The following is a 12,057-nucleotide window of genomic DNA, read 5'->3' as shown; positions in this document are numbered from 1 at the left end:
TAAATTATTTTTAATAGTGTAAATTATTTATTATCTCTGTTACAACAGCTTTTTTGTTTTTGAATGAAATAAATTATTACAATATTGCCATACAATAAAGTTAACTTCAAATATTATTTATCGTTGTGTATATTACGTACACTAACACTAACTAATGAAATAAGGAAAAAATCGTGCTCAAAATTAATCTATCTATCTAAATTCCAAATTAAAGACAGATAGTATAGTGTAATAAAATAAGCTCTGTATTATCAACCTCTCTGTATAACTGGGGAAGGCCATTTGTGACAAGCATTTATGTTTCCAATAAAATTCCTTTTTTTTTTCAAGCAACACAACATTCCCCCTCTTCCTGAACATAGTAGGATGGATAAACCTGCTCATAAAAACTAATAGGTAATACTTACTTGTTCTCGAGCTTGATTTAACTTCTTATTAAGTTCTAAAACTTTCTGGCTTATATCCTGAGATTGAGTGGTCTTCTGACTTGAATCATGTGATTCTTTTTCAATGCTGAAATTATTAGAATATCAAAAGATAATAAACAGTGCCCACTAGCAATACCTACCTACGTATCACACAAGTTTTCTTTGGCAAGAGACATTCCTGTGATTTTTAGGGTATCAACATGTAGCACATCCTTTGCACAAGGCCAAAGCATATTCCAATGTGTTTACCAACATGAACCCATGCTTTACTTAACACTTTGTGAGCCACGTTGTTTTCAGTGATGTTTACCCAGGGGCCATGGGTTTGTCCATAGCACAGTATGGATGTGGTTGGAGTACAAAGTGTCCATTCATAGGTACGGACATAGCCCCTCGGGAAAAAAGTGTCCGTTCTGAGGTATGGACATGGCCCCTCAGTAAAAAAAGTGTCTATACTGAGGTGCAGACATGGCCCCTCAGTAAAAAAAGGTGTCCGTACTGAGGTACAGGCATGGCCCCTGATGAAGTGATATAAAAAAATGTCCGTTAAATAACACGGTCTTGGCCTGTCATTGCTTTTATTTTTTGTATATTTATTTTATTTTCATTGCAAGTCCTGAGAGGCCATGCTACGAAGCTACCATATAAAAACCCCAGTAGTGTCCGTAGGAAACACGCCACACTCATCCAAAGTGAGCAACTACATATGTGTACCTACGTACAGACGGGGCCCCAGTGGAAACATCAGTGTCCGTACCTAGGTACAGACGTGGCATGCAATGTGTTAAAACATCTCCCCCAACACAAGAGATTCTTTAATTCTTGGAATTTTTTCATCAAAAGTAGCAAAATTTCACTGAGGCCTTTTTTCTGATAACAATTAATAATAATAATGATAATAATAGTGCTTACTTATACTGCTCGCATAGGACTGAAAAGTCCCTTTACTCCATCAGTAGGCTACTACTATTATTGTGGTCAAATTCTCAAATTATATTGAGGATAAAATTCCATACCTTGGCTGGGATTGAACCCATGCCCTCCTGTTTACCAGTCAAGCACCTTGACCACTACACCACCGAGGCAGGTTTGACAATTGAAATTACTTATTATTATTCAAGTTTAGGCATTTTAGTGAAACTGGAACTTTATCCATGCAACTTTGGGGTTTGGTAAAGAACTGCTTATAACAAATTACTGTACCTAAAGTAGGTACCTGGAGATTATACAGATAAGCTTACCTTCTAATTATCTCATATATCAAAGTCAAGAAGTCTATATCAACATCTGCTACAGTTAAACACTCCTTGGAATCTGGTTCATTCGAATCCATTTGAGAATCCCATTGAATTGAACTACTTTGAACAACACATGAACACAAGAATCTCTTCTACCTGTTATGTTTTAATTTTAATTAAACTTTACAGTTTACCAAATAGGTAATAGTGGTAATATTGTAACATAGTTGAACTACTTTGAACAACACATGAACACAAGAATCTCTTCTACCTGTTATGTTTTAATTTTAATTAAACTTTACAGTTTACCAAATAATAGTGGTAATATTGTAACATAGGTAATAGGTATATAAATATAACAAAATAATGTCATGTCATCAATCACCTCTGTGTGTGTGTGTGTGTGAGAGAGAGAGAGAGAGAGAGAGAGAGAGAGAGAGAGAGGTGGCGAAGCACGGGTACAACAGCTTGTATTAAATAATAAAAAAAACCTTCACCCATCATTTTAAACTTGATAAAAATCTGATCAGAGTATGTAGCCTGGGACAATTTTGTCCTGAACAACGAACAACACGAACGTACGCATGAAATGAACGTGACATATAAAGGTTAATATGATGTGGGATCTTGGTATTTTTCATAACTTTTGGAACACTTATCTAGTGAAATAGGTATTTAGTCACTCTCATCACTGTCACTGTCAGAGTCCTTGGCCATAGTTTTGATATCACCCGCATCTTTCAACTTTTGTACAATTTTTTCTGCTGTACGAAATTCGCCAAAGGTGTTTTTTTGACAAATGTAACATTTGGGAGTTTTCTTGAAGTGCTCCAAGGCACACTTTGTACAAAAGTAATGTTTACACTTTGTCATTACAGGGTCTTTGAAAGAATTTCTGCAGATGTAACATTTAAATGGTAAATGATCCTCCTCATCACTGTCAGGAATCTCATAATTCTTGTTGTCTCCATCTTCATGCTCTTGTTCTAGTTGCCAGCCATATTTGTAATCTGTACGGTCATGCAAGAACTTACAGCTGTCTCCAAACCCACAAAACCCTGTCTCCTTGTAGTCTTTGCAAATATCTGGTTGATAATCCCAGCGTACTGTGGACCTAACATTTGCTGGTGCTCGAATGGGACCTTTCCTTACAAATCCACTTGCTGCATTACCTTGAGCTGTGTCTTTCTTTTCAAAATACTGAGCATAGTTTGCGAGGCCTCTGTACACTTTATCATCCTCTTTCCCTTTCAATTCTGCATTGATTTTCAGTGACTTTTCATAGATGGCTTGAGCATCTTTGTCAGTTTCAGTTTCTATTTCCAGTGTAGCTGTTGCACCCATATCAGAAGGACCATCTCTAGCAGAAGATTTTCTACTCTTATAGCTTACTCCCACTTGACAGCTGGACTCATCACTCTCAGAATCTTCAACTTGAGGTTTAGCTGCTTTTGTTTGTTTTGTGGTTTTCTGAAAGTTAGGATCCTCTCGAATTTTCTTTTCTTTTCTGACAATTTGTGTTTCATCTTCACTCTCTGACTCAGAGTCATTTTGTCTCTTCCTAGTGTTTTGTTTTACCTGTCTTTTCTTGAACATTTCTTGGTAGATCTAACAACAATCAAAGATCTGTCAAAGATGGATAATCTTATTTATATTAGTTTATTATCAGGCCAAACAGGTGATAGCTAGACAATTGTTTGGTGATTTTACTTACTTTGCTTTCAAGTTAAATCTTTGGAATATCAAAGGAGCACATGTTCCGGTATTTCAAAAGAAGGTTATGCTTCAATTTCAACTGTTTTCTCAGTGATTCCAACTTGTTCAGTTGTTCTTCTTTGCTATATTCAATACCAGGGAGACAGCGAATCTATAGAAAAAAAAAAGAAAACAAAAACAAGGTAAGAACATAAATCACTTAAAAATTAACTACTTAAATGATGAAATCATGAAGTTGTACACTAAAGGCCTGTTTTTCTTTCCTATGCTGCATCAATGTGGCATTCACTCTGCATTTATATTGGGGGTAAAAATTGTGGAAACTCAAAACATAATCCCATCAGGATAAAATCTAGGATAGTATTTTATCTCTTAAAATACCATTCTTTGAAATAAAATAGTCACCAAATTTCAGCCAGAGGCAGGGTCAGCTCCCGGGGGGTTAACTTCAAAATCTTAAATAGGAACCACCTGATTGTGATACGTCAAATTAAAGGAATTAAAAAATGTTGTACTTTGGTATAAGTTTGAGTTTGATCCAACAACCAGGGCTGGAGGTATGGCCTATTCCATTTTTAATTTTCCCATGTTCTTCTACCAATAGGGGAAGCACCATATTAATTTTGATCGGTGACTTGTGCTTCACAGGTCCCACTAATAATTCATAATGAAATGCAGACCCAAAAATGAAATTTAGAATTTCAATTCTGATGGCCTCTGGGGGGTGAAAATGGATGTAGAACACTAACCCAAATTTCAGATTCTCATCTATCTTTAGACATTCAAAAAATATTCAGGGGTTCCAAGACTTTATGAAAGCTCTGTATTATCAACCTCTCTGTATAACTGGGGAAGGCCATTTGTGACAAGCATTTATGTTTCCAATAAAATTCCTAATTATCTTTAATTCTTTAATAGGTAGGTACCTAAATAAAAGTTTCTTCAGCGCGTGGTTAGTTCCTGAGTTCCTGGTTCCTGGATGGTGACATTGGTGACCATCTGGGGAATCATGTATTGCTGGGAGTGCTAGGTTCCTGTTCCTGGCCCCACACAGAGCCTTTAATTAACCCCTATACCTACCTTAAAATTAAGACCAGTGGTAAAAGGATATTGAACACACTAGTCCCCCATGTAACACTGAAATTAGCAACATTCTGTGTGGTGAGTACCTAGATGGTGACCACCTGAAGAATCCTGTGCTGCTGGATTTCCAGCTCCACTCAGGCTGGGTGAGGTTAAATTGAGGAGGCTGGTGGTAGCTTGTCACTGAATAGTGAGTAAAACCCCTGTCACGAGAAGACCTAGTTATTAAAAGTGAAGTTGATTAATCCCTTACATTTTTTTACTTGCCTTTATGTTTGTTATTGCCCCCTGCTGTCAGTGATTGTCAAGACTGTATGTTCAACATCAAGCCCCCAGCTGAAGTTTACATTGTGCAGTTACATGTGACCGCTATACAAAGACCTGTTCATCATTCTACTAAGACCATAGTGCAAAAGATTTTACTGTATTGTATTTTACTAGATGACAAAATCAGAGTGTAATACTGTGAACATTTGTAGTTTCTTGAATGTGCTCCTATCAAGATTTCAGAGGCATGCTCTAGGATGTTTTGTGTTGATTTTAGTTGACATTCTTTGGGCACTATCATCAGAAATTGTAAAGGTAAATATCAAAATATTTCACTATGATCTACTTCCATTTGAATCATTCCCAAGAAGAACGGCCTATGTGATTTTTGTTACTTTTCAGGAGAGACATTTTATTACAGTGATGTGGAAATTTATCCCAGAATTATGTTTTTTTTTTTTTTAACACATAGGCCCTTTTACATGAAACCTTTCACTTCTTACTGTACCTTGAGGGATATTATAAAGAAAAGTCTGTAAAGGATTCTGAATGTTAACAATGAACTTATTATTACTTTGCATGCAAAATTACAAGGATGGGATGGGACTTAGCATCATACAAAGCTTCAACTTCTGAATTACTTTTTAATTTCAAAGTATCTCTAAAAGCAAGAAAGTACACTGTAATGTTACAAAACAAAATGTTGGCTAATTGGTGGACTTCCTAATTAGACAGTCAAAAATCAAAAAAACACCCTGCCCCAAGGCAAAATCTTTACACATAGGCTGTAAGGCCTTCAACGGTTTCTGTTAAAGATATTTGAGCTGTCAAAAAGTCATTCTTATGTGATTTTTCACGCCAAATCGAATGGTGCTACATACTTTGAACACTATCAGACTCACGGTTAAGGAGTTACAGGTTCGATTCTTTCCTGTGTCAATTAATTTTAATAATTTTCAAAAAATACAGATAAATTTTTAAGCCGAATCGAATGGTGCAGCTTATAAAAAAAATCACATGGAATTGACTATTCACATGCTTATTTGTTAATGATTCGCAGGAAAATAGTAAAATTCGTTAACAGTGTTAACACAGGGGAGTATCGAACCCGTAAGTTCTTAACTATAAGTCGGATAGTGCTAAAAGTTGCACCATTCGATTTGCCGTGAAAAAACACATAAGATAGACTATTCATTTACGCTTGTATCAGTGATTTATGAAATTTAATTAAATTTATTGACAAAGAGAAGAATCGAACCTTTAACTCCTTAACCGTTGGTCGGACAGAGCTAAAAGTTATACCATTAGATTTCTTGTGAAAAAATACATAGGACTGACTATTCACATGTACATCTATCTGTATTTTTTGAAAATTATTAAAATTAATTGACACAGGAAAGAATCGAACCTGTAACTCCTTAACCGTGAGTCGGATAGTATTCAAATTCGATTTGACGTGAAAAATCACATAGGAATGACTTTTTGACAGCTCAAATATCTTTAACAGAAACCGTTGAAGGCTTTTTTAAAAACTATTTTTTCTCGAATTCGCCAAGTCTCGAACCCGTAACTCCTTTACTGTAAGTCGGACAAACTTAAAAATTGCACCAATCGATTCCTCGTGAAAAGTTACATTTGAATGATTGCTTAGCGGACCTGAAAAGTGTATTGGGGACTTTTATGTGGCAAAAAAACTGATTCTATGGGTTAATTTCCAATGGGGCACTTTGAGGCTGAAAACCGTGTAAGTACCTCTGTGTATTATTCCACTCTCTACTTGGATACCTATGTAATTATGTATTATATGATGATTATTATTTCTTTTATGTCCTTTTGCAGAAAGTAGATCAACATGTAGAGGATGAGAGCTATTTTACTGATCAGACTGAACCCCCAGGAGAATTGGTAAGTTGGGAATATAGTTGCTATTAAAAGTAACCTACTTATGACAGTAGTGTGAATATTAGGGTATCATTGAGACCCCAAAAAATACCACTTCGTGGCATGAAAAAAGCCTCACCAAGTTCATTCCCCCAAAGAAATCAAGTCGTTAAAATAATAATAATAATAATAATAATAATAATAATAATAATAATAATAATAATAATAATAATAATAATAATAATAATAATAATAATAATAATAATAATAATAATAATAATAATAATAATAATAATAATAATAATAATAATAATAATAATAATAATAATAATAATAATAATAATAATAATAATAATAATAATAATAATAATAATAATAATAATAATAATAATAATAATAATAATAATAATAATAATAATAATAATAATAATAATAATAATAATAATAATAATAATAATAATAATAATAATAATAATAATAATAATAATAATAATAATAATAATAATAATAATAATAATAATAATAATAATAATAATAATAATAATAATAATAATAATAATAATAATTAGTGTGGTCTATGTTTTAACTCGACCGTTTTGCATTTGGTTTGGATGTCTGTCTGTATGTTCCGCATGTTCCTTGAATCAAGGCAAGTCGCTGATTGAAATTTGGGGTCCCAGAACTGAGCGGGGTCAGAACTGAGGGGGATTTTATGTTCTGCACGTTTCAGAGTCCAATAGGTGACTCATTCATAACCCATAAAGTCATAAATCATTGTATTTTCTCTACTACAATAAAATGAATTTTAAAAATTGCCGCCGGGACAGCTATCTCACGTCGTCCGAGCTCATCTCAGCCCTGTTCATAAACACACCCTGAGAGTGGAGAGTCTGAGGCCGTGGTTATGAACAGGGCCATCGTAGGACATCGTCGGACTTTTTGCGTGTAAAGTTGGCGGGAAATTCGAATTTTTGATTTTTTTTCCGCAACTTGTACAATCTGAATTCATTTTTTACTTTTTATCTTTAGTTTGCACGTTTATATTATACTTTTCATTTATATTAGCTATTAAAAACAAGCAAATTACAAAGCAAACAAAAATAAATATAAAATGAATTTTAAAAATTGCCGCCGGGACAGCTATCTCACGTCGTCCGAGCTCATCTCAGCCCTGTTCATAAACACACCCTCAGGTTCCGCCATATTGTAATTGTATTGAGGGAAATGAAAAAAAATGTTTCGCAATTTCTCCACTAGATGTCGTCATGTTTGTTGAATTTCCAATTTTTACCCCCACTCCTGACGCAGAGTGAACGCCGCATCGATGCGGCGTAGGAATGAAAAACAGACCTAAAAAATTCACCGTACGTACCTAGTTGTTCTTTTCTTTGCAGGTAAAACGTCGTACTTACCGTACCACATTACATTACCGCAACAGACTTCTATTACCGTACAACTGGCTAACTCAGCAAAACTTTTCCTACGTTTAATATTTCTCTCTCGCTTTTAGTTTTCAGCGTACAACTGGCTAACTGGCAACTCTGGCCGCGAAATGAAAATTTTTTGAAAAATGAGAAAAGTTAAAAATTTATACAATCCATAATTATCTTTTACCGTACAACTGGCTAACTGGCAACTCTGGCCGCGAAATGAAAATTTTTTGAAAAATGAGAAAAGTTAAAAATTTATACAATCCATATCTTTTATTACCAGTAAAATAACAGCACGAAAAGCTGACATCATCATCCGTACAACTGGCTAACTGGCAACTCTGGCCGCGAAATGAAAATTTTTTGAAAAATGAGAAAAGTTAAAAATTTATACAATCCATAATTTTCATTATTGTTATTTATCCCTTTTTAACCCTTGATTGTTATTGTAAATCTTCATTCCTCTCCTGTTTATTCTAATTTGTATACCCTTAGTTTGAGGCCAGCAAAACTTTTCCTACGTTTAATATTTCTCTCTCGCTTTTAGTTTTCAGTTCATTTCTTCGAGACAAGACTCAGGGGCGATATTAGTTTTCAGGGGCGAAGCCAAGGGAGCGCGAAGCGCGACTTCATGCACACCCCGCGAAGCCCCGGGAGCGCGACCGTAAACAAGGGAGCGCGAAGCGCGACCCTAGCACAACCCAGCGAAGCCCCCGGGAGCGCGCAGCGCGACCGTATACGCAACCACGCGTAGCGAACACGCGAAGCCACCGGGGGAGCACGAAGTGCGAGTTTCAATATAAACCTGTAGTGGGACCTGTTTGGATCACATATCTCTGACCGAAATGAATTTCCTATTTTTGGTGCTTCCCCTACCTATTGGTGGGAGAATATGGAAAAATTGAAATTTGAATAGGCTACAACTTCAGCCCTAGTTGTCGAATTGAGCTCAAACCTGTACTAAAATACTACGTTCTTTACAGCCTTTGATATGATAGATCATAAACAGGGGGTTCATGTTTAAGATTTTATTGTTAGCCCCTGCCCCTGAAGGGCTCTCCAAAATTTTGAGTACCTCCCAAATTTCTCTATCATAATCAAGGGTTGCATGCAAAATTTAAACTTCCCAGGGTGAACCTGAACAGTAAAAAAAAAGTTAAGAGGGTGGCCTGGGGGCTGGGATACACACTTGTGAGACAATCCCTTTAATATTGTGCAATAGGTAATATCTACTACACATTGTTAATACTGTGTTGATTAATATTTTGTCATTCTTTGTTCCAGAAATTGTACATGCAAAAGTACAATGATTTTGAAAAGCCATTTTTCACAACCTATATTAGAAGTTCCCTCTTCACAATCTATTTATTCAAGTTTTTTTATTGGTCTCCATTAAAAAGTTGCAATCAGCCTCCAGGGGATTACATGGTAAGGTGCTCTTTAGGTACATAAGTACACAGGTAAGTATTAAAGATTAATCTTTAATAGGATCAAAAAGGTCTTTAGTATAACATGGAAGATGGTGTAGGAGTTTCCTGATAGGTTAATGATGTTTCAGATGATACTTTCCTTCTCAAATGAATGGATTCCTATTATTAACATGAAAATAAAAGGAAAAACAATGCCAAGTTGAAATTGAGAGAAGGTTGAAGGAATTGAGATTCAATATTTTTAGCAGACACAAAAAAAACTGGTAATGCAGACTTGGCCTTAATTTTCTGATCTCACCATACGAGTACAAATTTTTGTCGATGGTGGGATTCGAACCCGGGACCTTCTGCATGGCAAGCAAGCACGTTACCACTGGACCAACCGTGACCATCTTGTATTTTCATTTCACTACAATATCTTATTCTGGTTTTCAGAGTGATGCAATATTTGTTCCTCTCATATACAGTGGAAGGTCATCAGGGACTGAAAGTGAAACAGAAAATTCAATGAGAAAACATGTTCGGTTCAGCAAACTAACTGAGGTAATAAAACCATAATGCTGGGGGGTTCTACAGCGAACGCGTGTTGGCTTGACGAATTCTCACGAGTTATTCTATAGAGGCCCCAGGTACTAGGAGTCCCTGCTTCCTTTTTAATGGAGGCCCCTGTGAGCTCATTTAGAGGCCCCAGGTACTGGGAGTCCCTGCTTCCTTTTTAAGGGAGGCCCCTGTGAGCTTTTTTTTTTTTTTTTTGTGATCTTATGGCCAAAACAATGTGGGGGTGCGATATTAGGCTAGTAGAAATAAACCATTTACCTAAACTTTAAACACCCCTCAGGTTCGTCACTTATCAGACAAAGAAGCAAATGAGGCCCTATTAGCCCGGCTCTCATACCAAGCTACCTTGCGCACAGCTGACTTCACCTTCATTCAATCAACAAAGTACAACATTCCTCAAGTTGCAAAAGTTGCGTTTGTGTTTTCATTCCTGGTAAGTTTGAAGTCTGTTTAGGTCTATACAATATACCGGATGATTTAAAAAAAAAAACACTTTTATTAATTTAATAACTTTTTTTCTAGTTGACGGATTATTTTGAAATTTTAAACCAAAGAACAGAACAATATTTTGGATGTATCTTGAAAGTTTCATTGAAATATCTCGAATAGTTTTTATGGAATAGGAAAATAAAAAAAGAGTACTTTTTTAAAATTCTTACCTTATTTATTTGAATCTGTGCACAATGGGTCCCCCTTCTCATCAATGACTGCCCGAACCCTGTCCCTCCACTGCAAAATGGCTGCCCTTATCTTCTCCTCTGGTACTAGAGGCCAGACTTCCTCCACCCTCTCTTTCAATTCTTCCAGATTCCGGAAGAGTTCACGCCGGCCACGGTACACCGTCTTCAGCTCGTTCCAAACGTAATAATCCGTACCTTGGCCGGCGTGAACCCTATTGTCAGGCGCCGAGAGCACATTACACCGTACTATAACAGGCTCCAATGACTCAGGATAGAAGATAGAAGACGTATCCTAACACTCTCCGTGCTCTACAAACTCCTAAAATCCCCCCCCCCTCCTTATCTGTACGAAAAGTATCAATTTCGTACAGACGTGAGTTCCAGAGACACTAGATCCCACGAACTCCTCCTAGATAAACCGCGGCACCACACCTTCCTCCTACTCCAACGCCTTCCTCCTTAGACCTCTGGAACTCACTCCCCCTACCCATCCTGAACTCAATCTCTTTCTTCTCCTTCAAAACACTTCTAGACAAGGCGGTCAGTGAAGGTCTCTTCAATCGTCCATAAAGCAGGCGGCTTCTCCTTCAAAACACTTCTAGACAAGGCGGTCAGTGAAGGTCTCTTCAATCGTCCATAAAGCAGGCGGGTGTGTGTGTGTGTGTGTGTGTGTATGTGTGTGTGTGCGTGTATTTGACTGGCATGGCTACCTGTTCTCCCCGTACATTCCCTCAAAGTTCACTATAGTATCCATCTCACCTCCATCACTAAGATCATCCTACTTTACTCAACTCTATTTCTTTTTTTCAATTTATTTCTCTTTTCTTCTTCTCATTACTATTATTTTTTATATATACAGGGTGTCCCAGAATTTATGCTTAAATTGTTTTTCTCGAAGTCTGTTTGAAATTTCGAAAAACAAAAAAAAAACTAACTTTTTGATTTTTAATGCGGATATCTAAAATATATACAGCCCCTTGTGTAACTGACTGACTGACTCACGTATACAAATTCTAACCCACTTCTAGATGAGCTAGGAAGATGCGGTTTTCACCATTGGATTCCATATTTTTTGTACATACTGGGAAAAATCGAAAACCCCCGAAATTCCAAACCGTTCCCGAGATATTGACGTTTTTTAGTCTCCCCATAAGAAATACACAGGGAACAGAGTTTGAGGCCAGCAAAACTTTTCCTACGCTTAATATTTTCTCTCGCTTTTAGTTTTCATTTCTTCGAAACAAGACTCAGGGACGATATTAGTTTTCAGGGGCGAAGCCAAGGGAGCGCGAAGCGCGACCCCATGCACACCTCGCGAAGCCCCGGGAGCGCGCAGCGCGACCGTA

The 12,057-nt window shown here is 36.5% G+C and overlaps 3 protein-coding genes across 3 annotated transcripts in view; 1 reads left to right on the top strand and 2 right to left on the bottom strand.

Moving 5' to 3' along the window:
• Window positions 1–260: 260 nt before the first annotated feature.
• Window positions 261–1,887, bottom strand: LOC103518281. The gene is made up of 2 exons (XM_026829925.1): window positions 1,670–1,887; window positions 261–513 (listed from the first exon to the last, which is right to left on the bottom strand). The coding sequence occupies exons 1-2, from the start codon at window positions 1,759–1,761 to the stop codon at window positions 390–392; spliced, it is 216 nt and encodes a 71-aa protein (XP_026685726.1). The 5' UTR covers window positions 1,762–1,887; the 3' UTR covers window positions 261–389.
• Window positions 1,888–2,088: 201 nt separating this feature from the next.
• Window positions 2,089–4,250, bottom strand: LOC103518216 (RING finger protein 113A). Its single transcript, XM_008483278.3, has one exon. The coding sequence runs from the start codon at window positions 3,260–3,262 to the stop codon at window positions 2,342–2,344; it is 921 nt and encodes a 306-aa protein (XP_008481500.1). The 5' UTR covers window positions 3,263–4,250; the 3' UTR covers window positions 2,089–2,341.
• A 57-nt stretch (window positions 4,251–4,307) lies between these two features.
• LOC103518271 (solute carrier family 35 member F5) overlaps window positions 4,308–12,057 on the top strand; it is a 14,447-nt gene continuing 6,697 nt past the window's right edge. The window contains exons 1-5 of the mRNA XM_026829850.1: window positions 4,308–5,047; window positions 9,328–9,487; window positions 9,532–9,548; window positions 9,909–10,016; window positions 10,312–10,464. Coding sequence (XP_026685651.1) covers window positions 4,907–5,047; window positions 9,328–9,487; window positions 9,532–9,548; window positions 9,909–10,016; window positions 10,312–10,464 — 579 coding nt within the window. The 5' untranslated portion in view covers window positions 4,308–4,906. The remainder of the gene's footprint in view (window positions 5,048–9,327; window positions 9,488–9,531; window positions 9,549–9,908; window positions 10,017–10,311; window positions 10,465–12,057) is intronic.

The sequence above is a fragment of the Diaphorina citri genome, unplaced genomic scaffold, assembly GCF_000475195.1.
Source record: "Diaphorina citri unplaced genomic scaffold, Diaci psyllid genome assembly version 1.1 scaffold59, whole genome shotgun sequence".
NCBI lineage: Eukaryota > Metazoa > Arthropoda > Insecta > Hemiptera > Psyllidae > Diaphorina > Diaphorina citri.
Note: the sequence above shows the minus strand (reverse complement) of the source record. Positions and strands in the feature narration are given on the sequence as shown.

Bases quoted from the DNA above. Each gene is read 5' to 3' on its own strand.
- LOC103518281 (XM_026829925.1), bottom strand. From the start codon at position 1,761: ATGGATTCGAATGAACCAGATTCCAAGGAGTGTTTAACTGTAGCAGAT. The intron at 514-1,669 runs GTAAGCTTATCT...TAATAATTTCAG, and splicing joins ATATATGAGATAATTAGAAG to CATTGAAAAAGAATCACATG.
- LOC103518216 (XM_008483278.3), bottom strand. From the start codon at position 3,262: ATGTTCAAGAAAAGACAGGTAAAACAAAACACTAGGAAGAGACAAAAT.